At 38.7% G+C, this 27,575-nt stretch overlaps 1 protein-coding gene across 1 annotated transcript in view; it reads left to right on the top strand.

The window, feature by feature from the left end:
- Window positions 1-27,575, top strand: part of DYRK1A (dual specificity tyrosine phosphorylation regulated kinase 1A) — a 101,049-nt gene that overhangs the window by 66,929 nt on the left and 6,545 nt on the right. Inside the window, exons 3-8 of the mRNA XM_082221302.1 lie at window positions 15,472-15,671; window positions 23,399-23,491; window positions 23,889-24,077; window positions 24,552-24,699; window positions 26,227-26,513; window positions 27,246-27,392. Coding sequence (XP_082077428.1) covers window positions 15,472-15,671; window positions 23,399-23,491; window positions 23,889-24,077; window positions 24,552-24,699; window positions 26,227-26,513; window positions 27,246-27,392 — 1,064 coding nt within the window. The remainder of the gene's footprint in view (window positions 1-15,471; window positions 15,672-23,398; window positions 23,492-23,888; window positions 24,078-24,551; window positions 24,700-26,226; window positions 26,514-27,245; window positions 27,393-27,575) is intronic.

Genomic DNA, 27,575 nt, shown 5'->3' on the forward strand with positions numbered 1-27,575 from the left:
ATGATTCCCCCCCATCTCTTTCTTCTCATTGCAACTATCTCTGGCCTCCCAAAACTTTTTTTTTAATGAACTTGCTGCTAGATTTTCTATATCATTTAGATAGTTTGTTTGTGTGTAAATTTTGTGTGCTCACATTGATGTACAGTATTACGAATATGAGGGGAAACATGTTATGGAAAGGAGCACAATTTGCATTCTTCTGCTCACACACTCCTTTTTTTAACAAAGGAAAAATGGGGAAAGTGAGGGGGGAAAGTACAAAGATGTGTATAAGAAAGAGGGGGAAAAGCAATATACAAAAATGCATGGCAGTATACTCCCATACATTCTTATATAAATTGATATAGTGTTATTATCCTAATACAGTGGTGCCCCGCAAGACGAATGCCTTGCAAGACGGAAAACTCGCTAGACGAAAGAGTTTTCCGTTTTGGAGGTGCTTCGCAAAACGAATCTCCTATGGGCTTGCTTCGCAAGACGAAAATGTCTTGCGAGTTCCTGCGGGTTCCCCCCTTTTTCTAAGCCGCTTATCAGCTGATCCGATAAGCCGCTAATAGCGCTAATCCGCTAATCCGTCAATGGGCTTGCTTCGCAAGACGAAAAAACCGCTAGACGAAGAGAATCACAGAACGGATTCTTTTCGTCTTGCGAGGCACCACTGTACATATTTTGATAATAGCCTTCTATATTCTGTATAAACTCATTCCAAATGTTGTCATATTTATTCAAACAAAGTCTACATCTGTAAGCAGTCTGTCCATAAGTTGCAAGTGTTATCATATTGTCGGTACATTGATTAAAGTGTATCATATCTTTATTCTTCCATCAATATCAGTCTCTTGGCCACCATTAGGGCACATAGAACCCATTTTTGTTGTCCCGGTGTTAATTTCCACCCAATAGGAACACTCTCCTGTTCGTAGTGTGTGGGGTAGGACAATGCAGCACCACCAGAGAAGATAGAACCCATAGACCAGGGCAGAAGCTACCATTCCAGCTACATTCCCTTTTCCCCAGCCCCTTCTGTACTTGTAGCCTCCTATGGGCATTCTGTTATTGCTTGCTGGTAGATGCTGTGCTTTGCATGTAGCAGAAATGTGGTGAGGCTGAGACAAGAATGCTGTCTCTTGCCCTGGTACAGTTTGTTGATTTACAAATGAGTTGTTGCAGATACTCAAGCTTCTTGCCAGTTCTGAATAGTAAGATACTTTATAGAACTTTCCACATAGATCACAGATGTTCTAGATGTTATCACTGCACTGTTTGCGGTCACTGCCTGCATTATTTCAAACACTGTCTTTCCAATAGCGAGGGCTAGAAACTTGTTTTAAAACTAAAGCTGGATGTCTTTGGATTCTGTGTCAGCTGTTACATGTTGTTAAATTCTGTGAGGGTTTTTTATATATATGTGACAAGCTATCAGTTCTAATTATGTTGCTCTTGACACTAATCCACTGAATTTGTTACTATTTCAAAGTTCCTAGGAGGAAATAGGGAAATAAATATATGTAGTTGATAGTTAACACACTCCCAAATTTCATAATGTAGGAGTTTGGGGTTGCAACATAGTACAGATCCTACCCACCTCACTTACAGAAGTAAATGCTTCTCGGTTGGTTAGAGTGTGGTGCTGCATATTTCTGTATTGCAGGGGGTTGGAGCAGATGATCCTCAGGGTCCCTTCCAGCTCCATGATTCTGTGGGAAATGGAGCAATATTTCTGTAAGCATGTGCAAACTTCTGAGGTGGATAGGGTGTTTCATCAAGGCTTTTAAGCTATTGTTTGTACCTTTCTCTTACAATTCAGCAGCATCTGTTTATATCCATTTGGATAGTTTGAATCAAATTTATATCCCACCCTTTCTCCTGAAGGAACCAAGGGCAGCAAACAAACAGCATTTCAAATACATAAATAAAATAGCCAAACATTCTAAACATTTTCTATGACTTATCTGATGCTTTTCACAGGTATTTAGGTGAGGGAGTAATGAAACAGCAAACACAGATGAAGTGAGTTGAGTTTGCTTGTAATGATTTAATAATACGTTTGACTGCTCTCAGATCCTCCCTCCTTTTAAATACATTAAAACACCTGAATATCACTTTAGTTTTCAGCCTGATGTGGAGCTCTGCAGCTGCATTGCACTTGTTCTTGTAAGAGGTTATGCTTTGAAAGTAGAAATTAGTATTTGTGTCTTGTGATAAGACTTTTGGGGCACTCTGTTAGGAAACATATCAATATTTCATAATTCCCATGAGAAATACTGGTCACAATATTTTTTGGTTTTATGCATATTGTGTATCTATATGTATCACACCTATATTTATACTTACTCATGTTTTATTGTCCATTTGCACTTTGAAATGCAATGCATTTGTGCTTGCTACCTCATGATAAAAACCTAATCATGTTGAATGTTTTCCTTTTATATGAAGTTGATGTATGAGTATTCCCAATATTGTTGTTTCTTAGTAATTCTGGATTGCATATAAATTGAAGAGAGACAACTTAATGTAGTGGATTGCAAGCAGCATAATGTCTTGTATATTTTCTGAGTTTTTAATTGCTCTTTTTCTTCACAAGAACAAGCTATGGTCTCTATTTCTCCTCTGTTCTCCTTAGACTTAAGTGTTTTATTTATCTTAATAATTATTGAGAAATATTTTGACACCTCTAAGACTAATTAAATGCTCTAAAATATCCAGCAAACCTGCTGTAATACAGCTGTATTGTGAAAAGAGAAATCTAACTCCTAATGCAGTAATTAGCTCAAATTCTTGTGTAGCATTATTGCATTGCACTGCCCTTTCTTTGGGGTGGTGAAATTTAGAACGCTATTCTAATCCTGTGCGGTTGTGGCTAATTTTGCTGTAAACTTGAAAGTGTTAACAACAACTTGAAAATGTGACAAAGCTCAATTTCATTTCTTGTTTATTGCTTGTTTTCCTATTGGACAATGGGAAGCAGCTCTACCCTGGCAACTAAAGCTTGCTATTTGCATAACCTGCTTTGATTGGCCAGCTCTCTGACTAACTCTTCCAATCATACGGTGTCGTTTTAGTGGTAGGCTATGCTAATTAGCTGCTGTTGCTGGGGTTCAGGGTGGTTTCTGTGTGCTGTTCTGCTGCATTGTGTTGCCTGGTGAGAGACATTGATAAATGAGTATTTAATGATCTGCAGCAGTTTCCACTCACTGCAGGCAGACACAGATTTTAGAACAGAAGTAGAAATAAGGAATTAATTTCTCTTACCTACCTACATTGAAAAACACAGATATTTAAAATCTTTATGCTAAGATTTTTATGAAGACAAAATATTTACCATTAAATGTGCATTTTATAGGATTTTGTGTTTAGAAGTACAGTGTTTGGTGCTTTCCAGGGAGAAGAGTATTGCAGTTTTATCTTTGCTACTATTTACGGATATGAGATTAAGGACATTACTGTATTTGAGAATTCTAATGCAGTATTAAAACCTGGGATACTTAAAAGACAGAAACAAGTGCTTGAGGATTCTGTTTGAAATAGATGTGATTTGTTATATATTTGTGTTATGTTTATGTTTGGGGGAAATGGCTCTTTTAAAAAATATATGATTTCATGGATATTCTTAAAGGGGTTCATAATATATTGTACATAGTTCTGTGCTTTAAGAAAAATGTGGGTTGTTTCCCCATGCAAGTCCTAAGCTCTGTTCTTTCCTGTCATCTCCACTTATATGTACTATCCAGCCATCTATCAAATTTTACTTGTCCTTCCTTTTTTCCTCATCTGCTGATCAATGACTGTCATCTTTTTTGCATGATACTAATAATCATGTGGTTATCTTATATTTGCTCTTAATTTGTGCTAAGAATGTTAAATTTATTACCTTTGTGTCATAATGAGCTTGCAGTTATTTGATTAGATAGGACAGAGCAGTCTATAACGTGTGTCAATGATTTTCTACACATACACGCAATTTAAGAAGCAGAATATGACTATGCATCTCTACCCTTATTAGTAGTATTGGAGTTGCATTGATTTAGGGATGCACTACAAAAATAATTTGGATATATCAGTAGAAGGAAAGGAATTAAAGTTTGATTGTGTTTGAACACAGAAGTAAAATAGTAGAGTAGAATCACACATTTATTTTTAGCACACTTGTACAATACAGTGGTACCTCGTAAGACAAATGCCTCGGAAGACGAAAAACTTGCAAGACGAAAGAATTTTTCGTTTTTTTAGTTGCTTCGCAAGACGAATTTCCCTATGGGCTTGCTTTGCAAGACGAAAACGTCTTGCAAGTTTTATTCCTTTTTCTTAAAACCGCTTGAAGAGGTGCAGTTGCGACTTGACCGTGCTTCTCAAGACGAAAAATTCGCAAGACGAAAAAACTCGCAGAACGAATTGATTTCGTCTTGCGAGGCACCACTGTATAGTGTTTAATGGAACAAGGCCAACAAAAAAGTTAATTCATGACTTTATTTTAAAATTATTATTATTATTATTATTATTATTATTATTATTATTATTCCATTGGTTCAAGAACATTCATAATGAGATAATTATATATTGCCCTCTGACAAATGTATACTTTATGCAATAATCCTCACTTGGAAGGATAACTTGGTGGTTGCCTATGGTGAGTATAAATTGTTTCCAGGCAGCCATTGAAGGAGACTTTGTCAGTTGGAAGAGAATTGCTCTTTTCTTTTGGACTGGCAAAATATGCCACAAATGTCTGACACATAGGTGGATGTGGGCAAGTGGGCTAGTAATTGTTTCAGACCTATTCAGTGGTAAAAAAGCATGTCTACATCAATGTGAACTGTACTTGGATGATGGACTACGACTTGGATGATGGACTCAAGGGCATCCTGATCAAATTTGCAGATGACACCAAGCTGGGAGGGGTGGCTAACACCCCAGAGGACAGGATCACACTTCAAAACGACCTTGACAGATTAGAGAACTGGGCCAAAACAAAGAAGATAAACTTTAACAGGGAGAAATGTAAAGTATTGCACTTGGGCAAAAAAAATGAGAGGCACAAATACAAGATGGGTGACACCTGGCTTGAGAGCAGTACATGTGAAAAGGATCTAGGAGTCTTGGTTGACCACAAACTTGACATGAGCCAACAGTGTGACACGGCAGCTAAAAAAGCCAATGCAATTCTGGGCTGCATCAATAGGAGTATAGCATCTAGATCAAGGGAAGTAATAGTGCCACTGTATTCTGCTCTGGTCAGACCTCACCTGGAGTACTGTGTTCAGTTCTGGGCACCACAGTTCAAGAAGGACACTGACAAACTGGAATGTTTCCAGAGGGCGGCAACCAAAATGGTCAAGGCCTGGAAACGATGCCTTATGAGGAACGGCTAAGGGAGCTGGGCATGTTTAGCCTGGAAAAAAGGAGGTTAAGGGGTGATATGATAGCCATGTTCAAATATATAAAAGGATGTCATATAGAGGAGGGAGAAAGGTTGTTTTCTGCTGCTCCAGAGAAGCGGACACGGAGCAATGGATCCAAACTACAAGAAAGAAGATTCCACCTAAACATTAGGAAGAACTTCCTGACAGTAAGAGCTGTTTGACAGTGGAATTTGCTGCCAAGGAGTGTGGTGGAGTCTCCTACTTTGGAGGTCTTTAAGCAGAGGCTTGACAACCATATGTCAGGAGTGCTCTGATGGTGTTTCCTGCTTGGCAGGAGTTGGACTCGATGGCCCTTGTGGTCTATTCCAACTCTATGATTCTATGATTCTATTCTATACTTAGTACCATCAAGTTTTATCCCAAGTTCTGAACCATGGGTTGCCAACCATTTTGGTCCTGTGAGAGCATTAGACTTTTGAGAGTGCAATAATTCCCTCTGGTTGCTTGTTTTCCCTCTTCATTCTTCCCCTTCCCCTCTTAAACAGGCAGAGAGAATGTGTTGACACACACAGACCTCTTTTCAAAGGTATATAGATGCTAGTTGGATCCAGTATAATTTAAACATAACCTCTTGAGTTCACATAATTCTGCATGTGGTCCTCTAAGAGCACCTGCAAATTAAAACTTAGAGTAGACCACACAGTAAAATCCACAAATCTAATGTTTCCAGCACCACAAAAATATTGACTGAAGGCACTGATTCTCATGGATCCCCACCCCCCTTAGATAGGATGAAAGCCCACCAATATATCGCGTCTATGGACACAGAGAACACCTATGATTTGATGATAGTTCTGAAGACATCCTTTTAAAAAATCGTGGTAGCATTGACTAAATGCAAAATCCATGGCAGATCTGTGATTTGATATCAGTTTTTAGGCGGTGGTGGTGGTGGTGGTGAGAAACAAAAAAGAAACAATTTCAAGAGGAACCCTTTTTACTAGATTCAGCTTATGTGAACATGCACATTCTGTCTCCTGACTCCTGTGGAACCCTACTTCCTCTCTCCTGTCCACTCTGTTTTTTCTCTCCCACCCCAGTCAAACTGCTTTTGTTCAGCTGTTGAAAGCAAATAGAGCTGAAAGAGGAAGCAGGAAAGAACATAATTTTACTTCAGCTTCCTTCTTAAGCTCTATGAACATTTAACATTGGAAACAAAGCTAACCACCTCAAGAAGAATGAGACAGTGAGCCATGGTGTATATATGCAGAAGCTTCATGGGCACCAGGGGATGTCTTCATGGGCACCATTGCTTGTGTTTGTACTGTGCATAATCATTTCCCCTGTATTTTACAGCCGAAAATACTGAAAATTATATGTCACTGGTAATAAATTATGGTAAAATAAAGTTTGTACTCAAGGCAGTTCTTTTTGTTATAATTATTTATTAAATTTGGATTAACACCCTTCATCTGAAGATCACATGGCAACATAAAAATACCAACAGCATATATAAGTAATGGCCATTGAATAGCATGGTACTCTGTGCACAGCGTCAAAGAGTCAGGATACATATCCTGATCTCCTTCATATAGAAGCAAACCAAATTATGTGTCTAGAAAACAGACTTCAGCTATCTGCTGTGTCTTATAGTCATGTGCAGTCTTCTAAAGTTTGCATTACTATTTTGCACATTTCTTTTTGGACAATTCTTAATAAGATAAATACATAAGAAGAGCCTGCTGTCCAGCTAATGGCTCATCTAGTCCATCATCCTGTTCTCAAAGTGGGCAACTAGATGCAGGTAGGAAACCTTCTGCATGAAAAACCTGAGCACAAGATCTCTCTCCCCTCCGGCACTTCCCAGCAACTGATATTCAGGAGCATTACTGCCTCCAACTGTGGAGGCAGAACATAACCATCATGGCTAGTAGCCATTGGTAGCCTTTTCCTCCATGAATTTGTCCAGTTCTCTTTTAAAGCCATCCAAGTCAGTAGCCATCACTGTCTCTTGTGGGAGCAAACTCCATAGTTTAACTATGCACTGTGTGAATAAGTGTCCTGTATCTTCCAGCAGTCAGTTTCACTGGATGTCCACAAGTTCTAGTGTTATGAGAGAGAAAACTTTTCTGTACGCATAATTTTATGAACTTCAGTCATGTCACCTCTTACTTGCATTTCCTCTAAACTAAAAAGCACCAAACACTGCAATCTTTCTTTGTAGGGGAGTTTCTCCATTCCCTTGATAATTTTGGTTGTCCTTTTCTGAACCTTTTCCAACTCTACCATTTTTGAGGTGATGTTACCAGAACTGTATATAGTATTCCAAGTGTGGTTGCACCGTAGATTTGCATAGTGGCATTATCACTCCAGCAGTTTTGCTTTCAGTACTTTTCCTAATGACCTATAGTTTGGAAGTTAGATTTTTCTCAGCTGCCATGCACTAGGTTGGTATTTTCATTAAGCTTTGTATTATGACCCCAAGGTTTCATTCTTGGTCAATCACATCTAGTTCAGACTCCATGAGCTTACATATGAAGTATTATTTTACTCCAACATGCATCACTTTTCTTTTATTTATGTTGAATTCCGTTTGCCATTTTTGCTACTCATCCAGTCAATCCGGAGAAGTCCTTTTGGAGCTCTTCACACTCTCCCTTTTTAAAAAAACCAAAACAAAAACAACCTTGAACAGTTTAGTGTCAACAGCAAACTTGGCCCCCTCATTACTCACTACTAATTCTAGATTGTTCAGGAATTGTAGAAAGTCAGGTGATTACTCATGCTCTCTTCCTTTAAACGTAGTGTTGCTTGCAAAATTAATTGGTAAGAAATGAGTAAATTAGTTACGTTTTCTTTATATAAAAAAAAGCTGATGTGCATTGCTTTATACAGTTTTTGCATAATTGTGCATTTTAAATTTTAAGCTACTAGCTTTTAAAAAAAAGCTTTCAACAGATGGGGTGATGGTATTTTTCAGTTACGGAAAGATATAATATAAGTTCTAATTTTGAGAATGGGATCAAGGTGTTTTGTAAGGCAAACATGTTATAAACTGGAATAGAAAGGAAACTAGAATATACATGCAGATGATACTGTTTCGTATATAGCAACATATGATATCTTTAGAGGAAATAGTTACAGATAATTTCAACATGCTTGCAGTGGGGAACTGCTTCCCCACAGGCCTATTTAGCACCCTAAGCTTTTTTGAGAGTTGGGACAATATATAAATTTAATAAAAAATAGAATAAAATAATTAGGTCCACCAGGCCTCTCCATGTGACCCACAAGTCCACTTTATCCAATGTATGGCCCCAGGTGTAGGATAATGGTTTACTCTGAAAGTAGCGTTTGTAAGCACTGCCAATCAGTTGTTTCTCCGCCTGCAGAATTTGATGTCAGGCTGTGCGGGCAAACAAAAATGGGTCACATAATGTCAAGCTGACACCAGGTGCATGACAAGTGACTGACCCTGGCCGCTTGTTGAATTTGGCCCATGGGGTTGGGGGAACTAAGGATCCAGCTAGTTGGTTGTTCCCCACCCTTGCAATTTGGTTTTAGTTTGTACAGTCATATCAAAAAGGGAATGCATTACTGATGCCACATTTTATTAAATCTCCAATTCCAGCTACAAGTAATACATGGCTGAGTTTCTTTGGCAGATGCTTGAATTTTGTTTGAGTTACATACATGTAGGATTTTTAAAAAATCATTTTTTTCTTTCCTAACCTTTATCTAAGGGATTCGGGTGGCGCTGTGGGTTAAACCACAGAGCCTAGGACTTGCCGATCAGAAGGTTGGTGGTTCGAATCCCCGCGACGGGGTGTGCTCCCGTTGCTTGGTCCCTGCTCCTGCCAACCTAGCAGTTCGAAAGCACGTCAAAATGCAAGTAGATAAATAGGTACCACTCTGGCGGGAAGGTAAACGGCGTTTCCATGTGCTGCTCTGGTTCGCCAGAAGCGGCTTAGTCATGCTGGCCAAATGACCCGGAAGCTGTACGCCGGCTCCCTCGGCCAATAAAGCAAGATGTCGGTCACAACTGGACCTAATGGTCAGGGGTCCCTTTACCTTTACTTTTATCTAGGTCAATCTGTATTGTATTCCAATCTAATTAATGAATTGTGTTAAATCATGACTACCTATAGAGAAAGGGGAGTGAACTGGTGACTGTCTAGATCTGTAGTTCTTATACATTTTTTCCTAGGCCACACTTTCAGAATAAAAATTTACTCACGTCTTATCTTATTGATAAGAAATACATTCGAAAACAAAAATAAACAAATCCTAGCAGTACTTGATTTATAACATAGAACACAATTACTTTATAATATGATCATGGGACATCTAGATAGCATAAAACAATGCACCTACATAATAACATTAATAATTCCCAAAATATAATTATAAACAAGTTTCTTTGATTGTCCTTGAATCTTCCAGCCACACTTGCTATCTTCTCCAGTCACACCAGTGTGGCATGCCACACCCTTCAAGAACCACTGCGCTAGTTGTTAGTGGACTCCCAACTCCCAGCATCACAAACTAGCATAGCAAATGTTCAAGGATGGTGAAGTTTACCGTCCAGCATCTCCTGGAGGGTCACAGGTTCTCTGCCCCTGCTCTAGAGCAAGACTTCTTTTGGGGGGGGGGACCTATACTCCCCCCCCCCCGGTTTGGATATAGAATTTGAATGAGAGATTGTGATAGATTTGCTACCACCAATGTGCTGTGACAACTCAAAAATAATAAAATTAAGTTAGATTTTGACATGGTATGTAATAGTTTACACTTGTACAATTTTTATTTAAAATGTTTCTCAAAGAGCTGTTCTCTGAAGTCTCTTCCCTATTGTAGAGGGGGATTCTAGGACTTAATAGCTCTTTCATATTCATCCCAAATATTAAAAGTAAAGTATGCCTAAAAAATAGGGGGCAAATTTTGAGTACAGTCTCTCTCCCCACATATGCTTATAGAGAGCTCTTCTCATGGGGCCTTATGGAGCCTGCTGTCCTTTCTCCATATTCCCTGTTGCACATGCATCACAGCATACTGGTGATTACTAGGAGCAGAAAGTCCTAGCATTTCAAGTAATGGACAATGTGCTGTGTTGTTTGTGTGCCCATGGGGGCATGACGAGGTGGTGGTGATTTTTTTCTGATTCTGCAATTATGGTTATTTTATTACTTACACATTCATTCAAAGAGGTAAAGAATATTCAGTATGCATGTAGTTGGAATCCTTACAGAATCCAGTCATGTATGTCTTCTCATAAATTTTGGAGGATTTTTTTTTACACTAAGTTAGAATAGGATCTGGTTTAGCACATGTGGATTGTGTATTTCTTGCCACCTTTACAATTAGACCTGCTTAGTCTTGGGGTCTCTGTCTTGCGCTCAGACTGACTCTCTTATATAGACTTCTTAGAGATGCTGAAAAAAAGTTAACTGCAACTTTGAAACTTGGCAATTTCATTTGTTATTAGTAATGTTAATTATGTTTTAATTTTATGAAATAATTCCGTTTTAGAAATGGGAATTGTTCTGTGGGAAAATATAGTACACTCGATTCTCAATTTAACGTGTGTTTAACATGTTCAAGTTCAACTTTACACTGTTGAAAGCTGGCTGGTTGAAATAAGATACATGGAAGGCAGAGATTTTTCCCAGTGCGGAAGGTGCTTTGAAGCTCCTAGGTTGGCTTACTGGGCTCTGGGAGGCTTTTGCAAGATCTTAGATGGCCCTGTGAAATCTTGTGAGAGCCTCCCAGAGCCTAGTAAGCAAGAGCTTCAAAGATCTGTGCCTTGCTTGGGTGGGGTAAAATCTGTTCAGTGTGTCAGCTTCAGAAGGTAAGATTGCTCACATAGGGTCAGTTCCAATGGATTGTTTTGACTATATGCAATTTCAGCTTTACACGCTATCCCTGGAACGTAACTCCTGTGTAAGATAGGATTTTCTAGAGTGTTGATGAGTGACTGTTTACTTCTTTCATCAAGGAAATATAATACTCATAAAAGTCAAACCTGTTTAATTTTGCAACTTAAGTGTTGGCACTGAATTTAGTATTACTTTCAGTTTTTCTCCCAGAAGTGTGGGTTAGAGTGCTGATAAAAACAGGCCTGTAGGATGCACAAGTTTTAGAATTCTTCATTTGGTATGATTACAGTGGTACCTTGGGTTAAGAACTTAATTCGTTCTGGAGGTCTGTTCTTAACCTGAAACTGTTCTTAACCTGAAGCACCACTTTAGCTAATGGGGCCTCCTGCTGCTGCCGCGCTGCTGGAGCACGATTTCTGTTCTTATCCTGAATCAAAGTTCTTAACCTGAAGCACTATTTCTGGGTTAGCAGAGTCTGTAACCTGAAGCGTATGTAACCCGAGTACCACTGTACTTTGGGAAATGCACCTATTTTTGATTGCAGGATATGGAGAGAAGCAACTTGAGTAATTACAGATCACTTTTAATGGGAAAAATAATTTTCTCCTTTGTTGGGTAGTTACTACTGCGGTCCTGAAACAAATGTTAGCTTTGGGACCTTCATGCAGTTAAGAAGGGAGGAGTTCATGTAGGCTAAGCTGGGAACATAAGAGTAGGCAGCTGCTGCTCGGTCACTCTTCCTCCTAAGCCTCCATGCAGATCAGCACTGTTGACTGAACATTGCTGCCTCAGGTTGGAAAGGAACATGTGCCCTGCCACTTGTTCCTGTTCAACACCAATCAAGGCTCTGTTTCTATGTCTACCCTCTGGTTTTGCGGGAGCAGGCACAGAGAATAGTTGCTGCCTCTTAATCCCCTTGGTCCAAGAACTCCCAAATTGAGTGGTTAAAGTGGCATTCAGTGGTTCTACCAGCTGTTTTACTAGGAGCAGCATGCTGAAGGAAGTAGCAGGTGGTGATGGTGCTGCTGCTTGGGGGCTCCTAAGATACCTGCATGGAGCTTTCATTGGTTGTCACTCACATGTGATTCTTCTTTGAAGAAGCCCCCATTCCTGGCTAATCATTTCTTAAGGGGCACATTTTTGTTCTGATTCCAATTTAGTGACTGTATCTCCTGAGGGTTTTGATGTAATAGTTCTGCATTGACTCTATCACTCATTGATTACCTATAAGAGATTTAGCATGGTTAATTCAGAGTTCTGGTCCTATTCTTGGAGCTACTGTGTCCATCCCAGCCTGCATCAGTGTTAGGTTTTTACTTGATCTCAACCCAGATGGAAAAATGCATTGGGACTGGAATACAGTGGTGCCCCGCAAGACGAATGCCTCGCAAGACAAAAAACTCGCTAGACGAAAGGTTTTTTCATTCGCGATTTGCCTCGCAAGACGAATTCCCCTATGCGCTTGCTTCGCAAGACGAAAATGTCTTGCGACTTTGTTAAGCCGTTTAAACCGTGCTTCGCAAGAAGAAAAATTCGTTAGACGGCAAAAATTGCGGAACGAATTAATTTCGTCTTGCGGGGCACCACTGTACCCCCTTTCCTGGAATTATAGTTATGAATTGAGAGAACATTAATATTTTAAACCCTCCTAATAGCAATGCACTGTATTTCTATGCATGCATACTTGGGAGTAAGTCTTACTGGACTCAGAAGAGCTTTTTTCCTGCATGTATAGGTTTATACTGCAAGGGTTATAATAGGAGTCGTTTTGCCAACAATCTTTTGCTGTTCCAAAGATCTGAACTGGACAGTGCCTGCCAGTTTTACTATAAAAGGGTCTTGGAGAATTCAGGCTTGAATGGAGAGTTTAGTACCAAATCTTTCCAGCCAAGGAATGATCAAGATTTTTTAAGAAGAGTTGTGTGTTACTACTGGCTGCACCCTCAATTGTAGTTACTCAAACTGCAATTGGTAGTTTTGAGTTCTTGGTATCTTTTCGAATAGAAATACTGCTTTAGCATATATGTTAACATGTACCAATCCACATGCTGCTTCTAGAGAAATCTGTTTTCCATGTGCATGTTAGCTTTTCTACTTGTGTTAATACATGAGTCATGTAAGTTTTCTCTAAATATTTTAATGAACTCCAGTGTGTTCATTAATTTTACAGAGCAGTTTCCTAGATGAAATTTTGTAGTTTTGTAAATGTGGGTATACTACACTGCTATTTTCCATCAAGCAAAACAGCTAAGCTTGCTTCTAGTAAGATGCAAACTTTTACTTGATGGAAAACAGTAAGTTACCTACCAGAAACAAACAAAATAATGTTGTAAAAAATACTCCTATTATTTACAACCCTTGCAGTATCTTATGTTTATCTCTCTTTTTTTGCACAGCAGTATGATGGCTTCAGGCTGTGAAATGATTTATAAATTTGCAAAACAAACAAACAAACAAACAAACAAAACTTCCTTACAAAAAGATGGTGCCTGCTGCAATATGGACATTTATTATCTAAAAACAGAAATTGGTTTAGGAATTACATCAGATACCAAAACCATTTTCATGCAACAATAGATAGATAGATAGATAGATAGATAGATAGATAGATAGATAGAAACATTCTGTATTATATAGTTTTACATATGTAGAAACATCTCCAGCTTTAATGGTGGTCATGAGATTACAGTACTGGTATTTTGCATCTCCATTCCCATAGTGGCAGTATAATGTTATTGTTGAAAAATTGTAGCAAGGATGTCTTTCATATGTATGTATTTAGTGTCAAGTGAGCTACAGTCAGATAGCAATATCTCACTGGTCTGGGAATGGACATTAGTATCTGAATAGACTTGTTCTAGAAGTGTTTAGACCTCATCTACACTATGATATCATCTTTCTAAATAAAACAGAAGTAGAACCATTACAAATAACTTTTATTGTCTAAGAGTTTCAAAGTTATATTAAAAATTAAGGTGCAATCCTATGTATGTCTGCTCACAAATATATATATCATTGAGTTCAGGGGACTTACTCCAAGGTGAGAAAGATTTAATCTTAGTGTCTTTTTGGTACACATCATAGTAGGGCATTGAAATTTCACGATGCTTTATATAATTTTTGTATTGTCAAAACTGATAACAAAACTCCATAAAGCAGTTACTAAAAAACAGTTAAAAACTGTTAAAAGCAGTTAAAAACAGCCTATAACAATGCTATATATAAACAACCAGAAGCAAATCCATAAAATATTGTCATAAAATAAATATATTTTTAAAGTGTTCATTAAAGGTGTCTGCCTCATCCCCTGCTTGTTTTGTGGGAAAGAATATTTAATAAATAATTTAAATCAAGTTTCCCTTTTATACTTCACACAATTCTTAAACAAACATACATATTCATTGTTTAATGAATATTTACAGCTAAATATGCTCTGAACACAGCCAGGGAGAAAGTCTCATCCTTGGAGTGGTTGTAGTTAGTATTGCACTGTTAAACTAACATTTATTTTATTTTAGAAAATTGCATATATGATAGTGCATTCTCTGCTCACCACATTGGAATGCTTATTAGAAGTCAACCACATATAACAAACAAACAGTTTTTATTTCAGAGTTTTTATATATAAAAGGGCACTGGCAAAGTACACTAACTTTCAGGCAACAAGGGCTGGTAACTACTGGTAACTACAGGAGCCAGGGTGGAGGTGCAAGATACCCCAGGTCTTCCTTTCTTTGTTATGGCCCACAAGCTTTTGAACATGACCAAGGTAGGAAGGGAAAATGGGCCCCTGTTGAGCCCCATGGAAACTCCCCACATGTAGACTCTGCACCACTGGTTGGACTGGCCATATTGGTTATTGAAGAGGCTGAAGAAAGGAAATGTTGATGTAAAATCTAGTAAGCAGAAAGGTGTATCTGTAAATTATATATCTGTATCCATATAATAAAACCAGTCAATGCACACACATGCACACAAACAAGAAAATAAATATTATACAGACATATGCAATTTCCTCAACGAGGTTCATCAACAGTTTTTAGAAATGAGAAATGTTTTGACTCACCCACATCAGGAGTGTGTGTGTGTGTGTGTGTGTGTGTGTGTTTAAAAACACTCTAAATGAAAACTGATGCATACTGAAAAATTCCTCCCCCTTTTTGTATGTTTGACATGAAGATAAAGCTCAATGGAATTAAGAAAGCTATACTAAATTCTTGTGCTGTCCTTTCTAGGAGGAGAGACTTCAGCATGCAAACCTTCATCTGTTCGGCTTGCACCGTCATTTTCATTCCATGCTGCTGGCCTTCAGATGGCTGGACAGATGTCCCATTCGCATCAGCAGTACAGCGATCGTCGGCAGCAAAACTTAAATGACCAACAAGTTTCTGCCTTATCATATGCTGACCAGATTCAACAGCCTCTCACCAACCAGGTATGCGACATTTAGGAGATAAATATTTAAGCTGAGATAGTGCTCATGCACATCAGTCTGGAGTTCCAGACTCTCCTGCTAATAGTTCACGTCACTCCCACCTGACTCCGCTTCTTCACTGCAGAGTGGCAGTTGGGCATTTGATGGTAACACTTGATTCTAGTATAAAATATGAGCGGGGAAATGCCTTTTTTCATACCTCACCTCAGCCATTAACTCACTAAAAGTATGCATAATGTTGCTGATAGCTTAACTATTTCTGTTAATTGTGCTTGGAACTTTGTTTAGTTCTTGGGTTAAGGCAAGGAGCTGGGTTAGCTTTAATCATGTAATGTGTTGCTGACAATAACTCATGGCTTAGACTGGTTGTAGCAAGTCATACTCCAGGAAGGATTGTGGGGTTTGGAGGGTGGAGGTATGCGAGCGGGGAAGAAAGATTCCATCTCTCTCTTGATTTCTTAACCATGGTCATGTGGCAAATGCTACATTTGTACTAAACCTGAGTGGCCTTAGACAAGCCACATGTATGTGCAATAGTAAGATAATTATAATAATCTATAACTTATGTAGATAGACCTTTAATATAGATAGGGATCGATCGAGGGGGAGAAAGATGCTAATAGTAAGCAATATATGCATTGCTTTTTTCTGGGGGGAAGCAGGGGTATGCATACCCCTAAACATTTTGTGAATCTAAGTTTGGCCTCATTGAGGGGCAGTATTTCAAATTGAGTAGGAAAATTAGAGTACCCCCAAACTTTTTTTAAATAAAAAAAAAACCCCACTGGATATATGTATTGCATTCTGCATTCAGATTTACAATAATTAGAGTTTTAAAATTTTACACGGGATGGAAACTCCAGGCCCGACTTTGCATTCACTGATTTTCTACGTAACTAATACCAGATTCTTCTTCCCACAATCATTACTCCACTGTGATTATAGTAGTAGCATGGTGGTTTTTAAAAGTGTAGCATAGTCTGTAAAATATGTCATGCTATTATTCCCGAGGAGCTACTTCATCAACTCAAGTCTACCCCAAAGGTTACCTTGCCTATTCCTTTGTGGTTCCATCTCTCTATTCCACAAGGTGTTCTTGCATCTTCAGTCTTCATTTGGGTACCCAAAGCCAAGTGTTTGTTAAACTAGCCTATCTATAACTGCAAATTACACCTTCTTCACCACCTAGATGATACTTGAAAGTAGAAAGTAGAAGATACTTTCAACCCATTTACGGTATGGAATTAAGCAGTTTAAAATATTTGATAATTGGTGTATTCAAGCAAAGGAACCAGGAACAAAGTCCACCAACTAGTAAATTGTGCAGTCTTACAGCCTACCACTGGCCTCTACTGGTAAGAGTGCATTTAGGATGCATCCTAATTCTATGCTAGTTGACATTTTATTGTTTAACTGTTTAAAATCAAGCCTAAAATACATAGTTCTGAAGTTACTACTTCAGAAACAAATTCTCTTCAAATGGTAATAATTTGTTAGACATCTTTGCTGCATAAGATTTCCAACATATAGTCTCAGTGGATGAAATGCAGTTATGTCTTCCCACTTGTGCAAGAGGAACTCCAGTAGTGAAATAGAATTGTACTTTCTTTCCTCCAATCCACCCATTCCTAGATCTGCTATGTGGGTTTTCCCAACCCTCTGGAGAATATTTGAGGTTTGTGGGGAGGGGTGGAAATAGAAGGGGAGACCAAGAAAACCCATAGTGCTACTAGACATCTATTCATACAATGTTAGATATGACCCAGTATTTCTATCTATTATCATTTCTATAGTCTTCATTCTTGAGGCCTTCACATCCTGTTCATAGTTTTCCTAGAACATTTGGCTGGCCTCTGTTGGAATGAGATTGTAGACTAGCTAAAATCTCAATCTGATTTAGTGGGGCTTTTCTTTATATTCTTTTAGTCACTTGTCTCCTGTTTTAAATCTTCATTATAAAATTCTAAATTCCTTGCATTGTGATTTAAAATAATCTTATCCATAGCATACAGTTTACTTAAAACCCCATTGAAAGTCCTCCTAATTCAGACCAAGTGTCCATCTAGAATTGAATGCTTCTGGTATGCTTTGCATGGCTGCAAGCACACAGGAAGGCATTAACCTTCTTCAACTGTTTCCTTCCACCCCCCGACAGGTTGTTTCAGGAACACAATCTCTGAAACTGGAGGTTTCTTTTGGCTGTCATGTCTAACCCACTGATAAACATGTTCTTTGTGGATCTGTTCAGTCTCATTTTAAAGCTTTCTCGGCACATGGCAATTGCTTCATACTGCTGCAGCCGTAAAAATTGCTGATCAGTTTTGTTGGTGTCCCAGAATTTTAGTTGTATTAGAAAGGGAGAAGAATTTCCATCTTGTTCTACATCATGCCCTTCCTCAATTGTCTTTTTTCTAAGTTAAATTACTCCAAACACTTTTCTTTATCCTTCTACCCTCTAATAATTTTGTTGACCTTTTCTGCACCAAATCCAGCTCAATGATTATCTCTTTGTGATGGGATTGTCCAAATTACATAGTATTTCAGGTGAGGCCAGACTGTATATTTCCACAAGGGCATTATTTTAGTTTTCTTTTTACTTTAGTCTCTTCCCTAATAACTCCCAGCAGTGAGTTTGCCTTTTATACTGTTGCTTCTCACTGAGATGACATTTTCCTTGAGCTGTCTGCGGTGTCTGTAAGACCTCTTTCCTAGGTATTCACTACCATTTCAGGCCCCCATCATTGCATATGTGATTTTAGGATGTTTTGTTCCCAAGTGCACCACTTCCTTACACCCAACTTAATTTGCTATTTAGAAAAGTTATTTTGGTTTGCTCTTCACTGTCTTCTTGAGCTTCTGCTATTCTGAATACAGGTGATGACCATTTCACACGGGACTTCTGTTCCCTCCTTCCCCACATGTTGGTGGAGCCCCACCCCCATCTGAGTCAATAAGGACCTGTGTGCTGGCAGTCACACATTAATTGGATGCACTTAAAATGGTCACCACCTGTAATTTGAAGTCATCAAAAGTTTAGCTAATTTCTTACCCCAATTTCATGTCATTTTTGAATAAATTAAATAGAACCTATCCCTACTGCTTACCTTCCTATTGTAAAAAATTATGTTTACTTCTATGTTCTGCTCCTGTTTTTTAACTGTCACTAATTGCTAAGATTGTGCAGGAGATGTTGGTTGTGAACTTTGTCAAAAACTTTTTTGAAATCTGTATGTAGAATGTCAGCCACATCCACACATTAGTTCTCTTAAATAATGTGAAATGTTTGGTGATGCACAACTTCCCTTCACAGAAAAAATAATGATTCTTCTTCAATGTGGCTAGTTCTTCTGTATTCATTATATATTTTGGAAAGTGGGTCTGTTTGCTGTGCATTTTGACTCCTCTTAAGATACCACAACCATCTTTTGCATGATGGTTCATGAGATGAAGGACCAGGTTCTTAATTGTGTTTGGATACAATTAAACACCATTTTGAATCAATATATTGGACTGAACCTTTCAAAACTGCACTGATATATTTGGCTTATTAGAATTCCTGAGCAGCACCAGGTATGAGACTATAATGTCTAATATTCCCAACTAATACAGGCTAAGTGGCCTGCAACTTCCTGGCTCCCCTCCAATACCCCTCCCTTAAAAACAACAACAACACGGTTGTTACACTAATGGGTAGTCAAACTTCCAGTACAGAAGCCAATTCTAGTGACAAATTGCAGATTTGTGTAAGGAAATCAATATACCATCTGGATCTGCTAGCTTGTTAATGTTCAGTTCATTTTCTCTGGAACTTCACCTTTCATCACTTTGATTTGTCTTCTACAGTGCTAAAAAACCCAAAAACACATCACTTCAAGCATGGATATCTTCTGACCAGTATTTTTTGCTGTTAAAAATAATACACAATGAATGCATTGAACTCTTCAGTCTCCCCATCTTCTTTCAATAATCGTTTCAATCTTCGTATTATCTAGTTGTCCAACATCCACTAGACCATCAATCACAGTTCTGTCAGCATTGTTGCCTTTTGTTTTTAAAGGAGTTGCACTCCTCTTATATTCCAGTCCTATGTGGATGCTGCAAATATGATTACAACTGAAAAGCTTGTAGGATGATTCTTCAGGAGTCATTTGGTTTTAAGGTGTCTTAGTGAGCTAGACTATGAAAATTTCTCCCTTTTTCATTTCTTGTTGGAAAACTGTGTTATCACTCACAAGATATATGTTAAAACCATTTCACAACTTGTTTTACAGACTTTAGGCTCCATCTGCTGGCCAGAGAAAATTGTAACACATAGATCAGGTTCACAGCTACTGCTAGCAATTATATTTATTTTGCTGTTATAGGGGATTTAAAAACTTGGGAAGATTCACTTAAAATAACAAAATCTCTCAACCCAATATCCCTTGTTTCTGCCACAACCATTTGCCTCTAATTTTACTCAATCAAATTAAGTTTTCACTTTCCCGCCAGAAGGTTTTCACTTTCCTGTTTGCCTGTGTTCTGTGTCCAAAACTTTATTTCCACTTCTTTTATCCTAAGTAGCTTTAACACTTGTGAATATCCCATAGCATCACAACAGCTCAATAAGTGGCTGGGATACAGAAAAGGGTGAACAGCAACCAGTTTTTTTTTCATTTATCTATCTGTCTTTCTGCCTATCTCACGTCAGTTTATATCGGCATCTATAAATATAGAACTATTAAAATGTGAGCTGGGGAAAAATGAACCTGTGAAATTCCAAAGCATTTTGAATTCAGTATATTGAAAAATCTTGAATTTATGCAAGGTATGTGGACAGGTGAATATGTCTGATATATTTGGGACGAGTGATAACATGAGCAATAGCCAGAGCAGATGACAACTGCTATTTTGTATTCTGTTTGTGATGGGTATCCATGTACATCTTTTTGGAATGGCTCAACACTCCTTCAGATACCTGGTCAATCCATTTTCACAAACCTTCAAAGGAAAAAACTAACCCACAAACATACTTTGAATTTTTCAAAATACCAGAATACAGAAATATATGCAGTGGTGCCTCGCAAGACGAAAATAATCCATTCCGCGAGTCTCTTCTTCTAGCGGTTTTTTCGTCTTGCGAAGCAACCCTATTAGCGGCTTAATGCTATTAGCGGCTTAGCGGCTATTAAAGGCTTAGCGGCTTAGCAGCTAAAAGGCTATTAGCGGCTTAGCGGCTTAGAAAAAGGGGGGGAGCGAAAAAAAATCGCAAGACGTTTTTGTCTTGCGAAGCAAGCCCATAGGGAAATTCGTCTTGTGAAGCGCATCAAAAAACGGAAAACCCTTTCGTCTAGCGGGTTTTTCGTCTTGCGAGGCATTCGTCTTGCGGGGCACCACTGTATGCTCTGTAATATGACTTCACAAAGTCTCTTTAAATTTCAAGTAAAATAGTTAAATTCAGTTGTTAAACTCAGACTAGAAAATCCAGTGAAAAGTCAGTAAGAGGACCCAAGCAATATTTTTACCTTTTTTGGGTAAGGTAATAGTGTAGTGGGTAGTTACTAACATCCAAGCCAGGTCCTCAGTGAAGTTAGATAGGCATAACTAAAATAGAAGCTTGGGAAGTGATACAATGTAGTTCTTGATAACCTGAGTAGCCAATCATCATTAGAGAGGAAAAAACAGGATCGACTTCATGTTGAAGTCTGTCTAGTAAAGAAAGAGTTATATGTTTGCTGCAAGATCCAAAATGTGATGTGCTTAATTGGTTAAGAAGTATATTGGAGAATTATTTTTTTTATAATAATAATACTTGTGGTATTGTTTCAACGCAACATTTCTGAACATTAAATGTTTGAATGCACCCCACCCCCACCCTATCATCACCACATTGCACAAAGAAAAACCGCAGGGACAAAAATGTCAGGAAAATCGAACCTTATTCTCTTAGTGCAGAGGTCTACAACCTTTTGGAGCCCATGGCTCCCTTGACCAACCACATTTTTTCTGTGGCACCCCTGTGGGGCTCAGGAGCCCAGTTATGCCACTGCTAGCTTGCAGAGCTGGCAGCTTCTCACACTTTTTTGAACACCCTCCCTTGTGGAGGGTTCCCTCAGCCTCCTCTCCTCTCTCCTTGGGACTGGGCAGTCACTGCTGTCGCCCCTAGGCTCTGAGCTGTGCCCCCTGCCCAAAGAGAGGTGCTTTGTCATACCGCCCTACAGGGACCTCAGAAGAGGATGCCCCCAGCCTTAGTGGCCCAATGGAGACTGGCCAAAGGTAAACGTGAGGCCAGTACCTTACCTTGGGAGGTAGCAGTGGCAGCACTGGGCGTTGCCGGGCCAGCATGGCGAAAAGGCTTCTCGGCTCCTAGGCAGGCCTCACACACAGCAAGCATAGGGAAGGCCAGTGCAGTGCCTGCCTGCCTGCCTGCCCGGCCTCCCACTTGTCTGTCCATTACCAACAGCAAGGGCTGGCATACTGGCTGGGCTCCACCACCTACTTGCTTGCTTACTCTGAGGCAGCTCCTGGCAACCAGCACCCCCTAGCCAGCCCCAGAGGCAGCATTTGCCTAAGGAGCTGTAGTCAGGGCTCCTGCAACAAACAGCTGTGCAAGCCTTTGGGAGGCAGAGACGTGAGAAGGCATCAGAAAAGGGAGGACAGAAAGAGGGACAGGGGCCAGTGTTGCCTGTGGCACCCCTGGCCATCATTCAAGGCACCGCAGGGGGCCATGGCACACTGGTTGAAAACCACTATCTTGATGTCTTAATGTCAGATTTTTAAGGTGTTTGTTTAAATTGTTGGGTGGTCGGAGTATTCAGAATGCTTTCTCCCATCTGAAGTGGTTCAACCCAGGAAATGGTTTACCTTTGGATCTCCTGAATGGAAAAACTTCCTAATATTTTCAGGACATCTTAGTTGTGTGTGCTACACAGCCTTTAATAAAGAACGAACCCTGTCTTCTAATTTAAGTAACATGTGAAAAACAAAGCATACTGACCAAGGTTTAGCCTTTTCCAAACCTTTGCATGCCCCTCTCTCCTTTTTGAAACAGTTTCAACATGACAATTTCAAAAACCACAATTTGAAGTTGGATTGATAGTGTTGCCCACAGTTTACAAAACCAGACAACACAACAAACCACAGTTCTCAGAAAGTAAAAGCCAAAGCTCCCGAACTCCTCCTCCCAGTCATGCGGCTGATGGGAGAATGTCAAACCAAAGGACTGCTGTGGCTATACCTTGTACTGAAACGTGGTTTAGTAGTGTGATGTGTGATTGCAGCCACTATTAATATAGCCTTTAAAACCCCTTCAAATCCTATTGGGAGTGATCCAGCTATCTAATTGTGGTGATTTCATCTTTGAAGGAAATGTGATACTAGTATTTACACTGTAATAGTGTACAGATGTTGATTTTTTAAAAAAGCTACAGTTGTACCTCGGGTTACGAACTTAATTCTTTCCGGAGGTCTGTTCTTAACCCGAAACTGTTCTTAACCTGAGGTGAGCTTTCGCTATTGGGGCCTCCTTTCACTGCGCGATTTCCGTTCTCATCCTGGGGCAAAGTTCTTAACCCGAGATACTACTTCCAGGTTAGCTGAGTTTGTAACCCAAAGCATTTGTAACCCGAGGTACCACTGTACTCTTCTTTTGAGGAGGATAGAATAAGGTAACCCATTCATTCATTTTAGATACTGTGTTAGTCTATTCCAATTTGCTTAAGGTAATATTTGATATTGCCATTTTACAGAGGCGGATGCCCCAAACCTTCCGTGATCCAGCAACTGCTCCTCTGAGAAAACTATCTGTGGATTTGATCAAAACTTACAAACATATTAATGAGGTAAATTTTCATAATTCACGCAGCTGCCTTTTATTTGCACACAAATGGTTTTGCTTATTATAAGTAGCATCTTAACAGGTTTGTGTTTTCTGTACATGATGCATTTCCTGATACTAAGATGCTAATTGAGTTGTATAGTCTTACTCTAATAAGGTGGTGGGTTCCTGTTGGCATTAAAGATTACCAGCAAAAGGTAATCTTTTCTTTCCAGTAGTCATTTTAGTGGCCTTGTTTTGCTTTCAGAGTGATTGGCATGGGGCCACTAGAAGGCATAAGTTGTACTTCATTAATACAATTTCCCTGAATTGAGGTTTTTTTTTGGAAAATACAGTAGTGTTTTAAAACAACAAAACATTGTCTGGTGATTGGTTCCTGTAATTATGTTTTGTAACTTCAGGTTTACTATGCAAAAAAGAAACGGCGACACCAACAGGGCCAAGGTGATGATTCGAGTCACAAAAAGGAGCGAAAGGTTTACAACGATGGATATGATGATGATAACTATGACTACATTGTGAAAAATGGGGAAAAGTGGATGGATCGCTATGAAATTGACTCTTTAATAGGCAAAGGTTCATTTGGACAGGTAAGCAACCTAAGTACCTCATTGTTTGGATATGGCAAGTTGTAGCCACTGTGTGTACAAGCTGCTTCACCATTTATATATAATCCAGGCTACCAATAGGAAAAATATGGGTGGGATTCAGCACTGCACTTTGATGAATGCTCTGTCTGCACAAGCATTTATGCTTCCCAGATGGAATGATCCCATCTCTCCTTTCCCTGCATGACGGGGGAAAGCTCTGTTGTGCAAGCAGAAGTCCTTGCACACGGCTTACACCGATGGGGGTCATTAGGTGAATCCTACCCATGATTAGTTTTATCAGGTTGACTCAGCATTTGATAGGCCCTGACCAAAGTAAAGCTATGAGGGATCATTGGTTCTTTGTTCAAACTGCATCTTTGAGAGATTCTATTGCTTTGAAGAAATATTTTATATAGATAATGATTTTTTTGTTAGACATCTTAATGTGAGATGATATGTATTTTTATTTTACAGGTTGTAAAGGCATATGACCGTGTGGAACAAGAGTTTGTGGCTATTAAAATTATAAAGAACAAAAAGGCTTTCCTAAATCAAGCCCAGATTGAAGTGCGACTTCTTGAGCTTATGAACAAACATGACACGGAAATGAAATATTATATAGGTATTATTTGAGAACTTTATATCTGCATCTTTATCACAGTGATGAAGCATTGCATTTTCTTTTTCTTTTTTAAGTAGTTCAGTCAAATTTTTCAACAGGAAGAAATCAGTTCATCTTTGCCAATATGCACTTTGTACCTAATGTTTGGGAAACAAACTATATGAAGATCTCTTACTTAATCTTTCTTGTAATTTCTTGGTCTCTTGCTTCCTTCCCTCTTTATCATTGTCCAGATGTGTGGTTTCCTCACTTGGAAGGCCAATCTATAACATCCTTCCCTGTTGTACCCTCCAGATGTTTTGGACTACTGACTGACACCTATCCCCATCAACACAGTCCAAAACATGTGGAGGGCATTAGGATGGGGATGGTTGGTCTATAAGTTCTGAATAGTTCTAATTACCTATAGTAAGAGAAATCCATTCAAAGATGCACATTTCAGATGACTGCAGTTGTCTTGTTCAGAGCATCACCTCAATTAATTGCAAACAGATTGCAAAAGGTATCCAAAGTTGTTGCCAAATAGTTCCTCATTATTCTCCAAGTGTGGAACTTTTGATAGCTATATAATCTGTTGCTATTTAAACAACTGTCCATATGTGTTGATTGCTCATTTTAGGTTGCTCTAATAGTAATTATATTTTGGCAGCAGCTTGATATTAGTAGCCAAAGCTTGACTTTGCCCAAATTCAGACACATTTACATTGCTACTTTGTTAACTCAGCTGGCTGGCAGTTAAAACTCTTCACTAGTCAAATCCAAAAGGGACAATGTTGCTTGTGTATCTGGAAACAATTTCAAATCACCTTTTGCATAGAGCTTTCTCAGCAACTTACGTCCTAAATGACCACCTCAGTTCTGTAGACCAATTGCTAATGGTGGCTCAGTAAACACAATATTTATGAATGAGCTGTTGGGTCAAGCCACCTCCTTGGATTGGGTTTTGTTTTGTTTTTTGCAAAAAATTTCGTTTTATTTTTTAGGGTAGAACTAATGGTCTGGGGAACTTCTAGTCGGTTTATTCTTTTTTAAAACAACAACAACAACAAACCACCCTCTTTCCATTTGTTGAACATGTCAGTTACTGATCCCACCCTCCCCAAATAATCACCTCCTGTCTTTACTTACAACAAATCTTATCTGCTTATACCTCCTTGTGAAAAGTGGGTTTCTAACACTTTCCTTAGATCACATTGATGCAGGTAGTTTTAATTTATCAGCAAGTGTGAAGCATGATCCTTTGGGCAAATTGGTAAATCTCCATAATAGGGAAACGTAAAACAGGTTGGGGCAGACGTTTGTGGACACTTTAGGAAATTTTGTGCTCTGTTGACTTGTCATCAATACTGTTATCATCTGGATCATTGAATAATATGTATCTATCTCGACATACATGATGTAGGATGCTCAAATAAAGCTTTAAAGCATGAAAATTTATGGAAATAGACAATTAGCAACTGACAATTTTGTATTTATGATTTTCACTTATGAGAATACATTTGTAATTACATTGTTTTCTTCTTTTAGTGCATTTGAAGCGTCATTTTATGTTCCGAAACCATCTTTGTCTAGTTTTTGAAATGCTCTCCTACAATCTTTATGACCTGTTGCGGAATACGAACTTCAGAGGGGTTTCACTGAACTTGACACGAAAGTTTGCACAACAGATGTGCACTGCACTGCTTTTTCTTGCAACTCCTGAACTTAGCATCATTCACTGTGACCTAAAACCCGAGAATATCTTGCTCTGTAATCCCAAACGAAGCGCTATCAAGATAGTTGATTTTGGCAGTTCTTGCCAACTTGGGCAGAGGGTGAGTATTATAAAGTGTGTTAACATTTGATGCAGGGCAGCTTGAAAAGCAGTATAAATTTCAGGATATTTCAATAAATCTGTTTTGTTTATAAAAATCTGTAAAAACAAAACAGATTTTAGATCCATAATCTGTATGTGGAAAGGATTTAAATAAGTTCTTCAGCAGATAAAAAAGGAGTGTCAGAGCTTCTGCATCCCCCCCCCCAAAGCAAATCCTAAGAATTTAAAATGATTCACTGCTTTTATCATGACCAGTATGTAAATTGCTTTTCTAAAAAGATTAGTTGATGTGTTAACATGGCATTCAATAAATCTTGAATGTGTGGTACACATGTCACAGTACTTCCATTTTTTTCAGGGAAGAAAGGGAAGCTGCAGCAGTTTAATATATGAAGCATTTGATTTTTGAAAAGTTGATCAGAACTACCTTTTCTAAAGTTGTAATTTTAACATAAAATAGGATTTTCAGTTTTTGAGTGTAATAGCAAAATGATCTTACAATGTTTACTAAAACAAAATATTTTGTAATGTTTCCTCTTAATACCTATCACATTGGTCACCTTGAGATTTCTCTGTAGTTTTTAAATAACTGCCAAGCTTTCTTGCAAATAGTTTTTATTGTTTCCCCCGTATCTTGTACTTCAGATAACAATGCTTCGCTGTAAATGATTTAATACCTAAACTAAGAATATACTTAATCTTATCTAATAACATTGTTTTTACAATACAGATATACCAGTATATCCAGAGTCGCTTTTATCGATCACCAGAGGTGCTATTGGGAATGCCTTATGATCTTGCAATTGACATGTGGTCCCTTGGTTGTATCTTAGTAGAAATGCACACTGGAGAACCCCTCTTCAGTGGTGCAAATGAGGTATGTAATTCCAAAAAGGTGGGGATAATCTTATGGAACTTTTTAATGTTGTGTAAAGCAAAGGCTTAATGTTATCTGAAACAGACAGTATAAATGATTGTGTGAACTAATCCTTATTGGGTGTCTTGAAATGCAGTCTAGAATGCAGGGTTTAAGCTAACTTCCACATGCACTGATGTTGCA

This window comes from Podarcis vaucheri, assembly GCF_965113315.1.
Source record: "Podarcis vaucheri genome assembly, chromosome: 4".
Classification (NCBI taxonomy): domain Eukaryota; kingdom Metazoa; phylum Chordata; class Lepidosauria; order Squamata; family Lacertidae; genus Podarcis; species Podarcis vaucheri.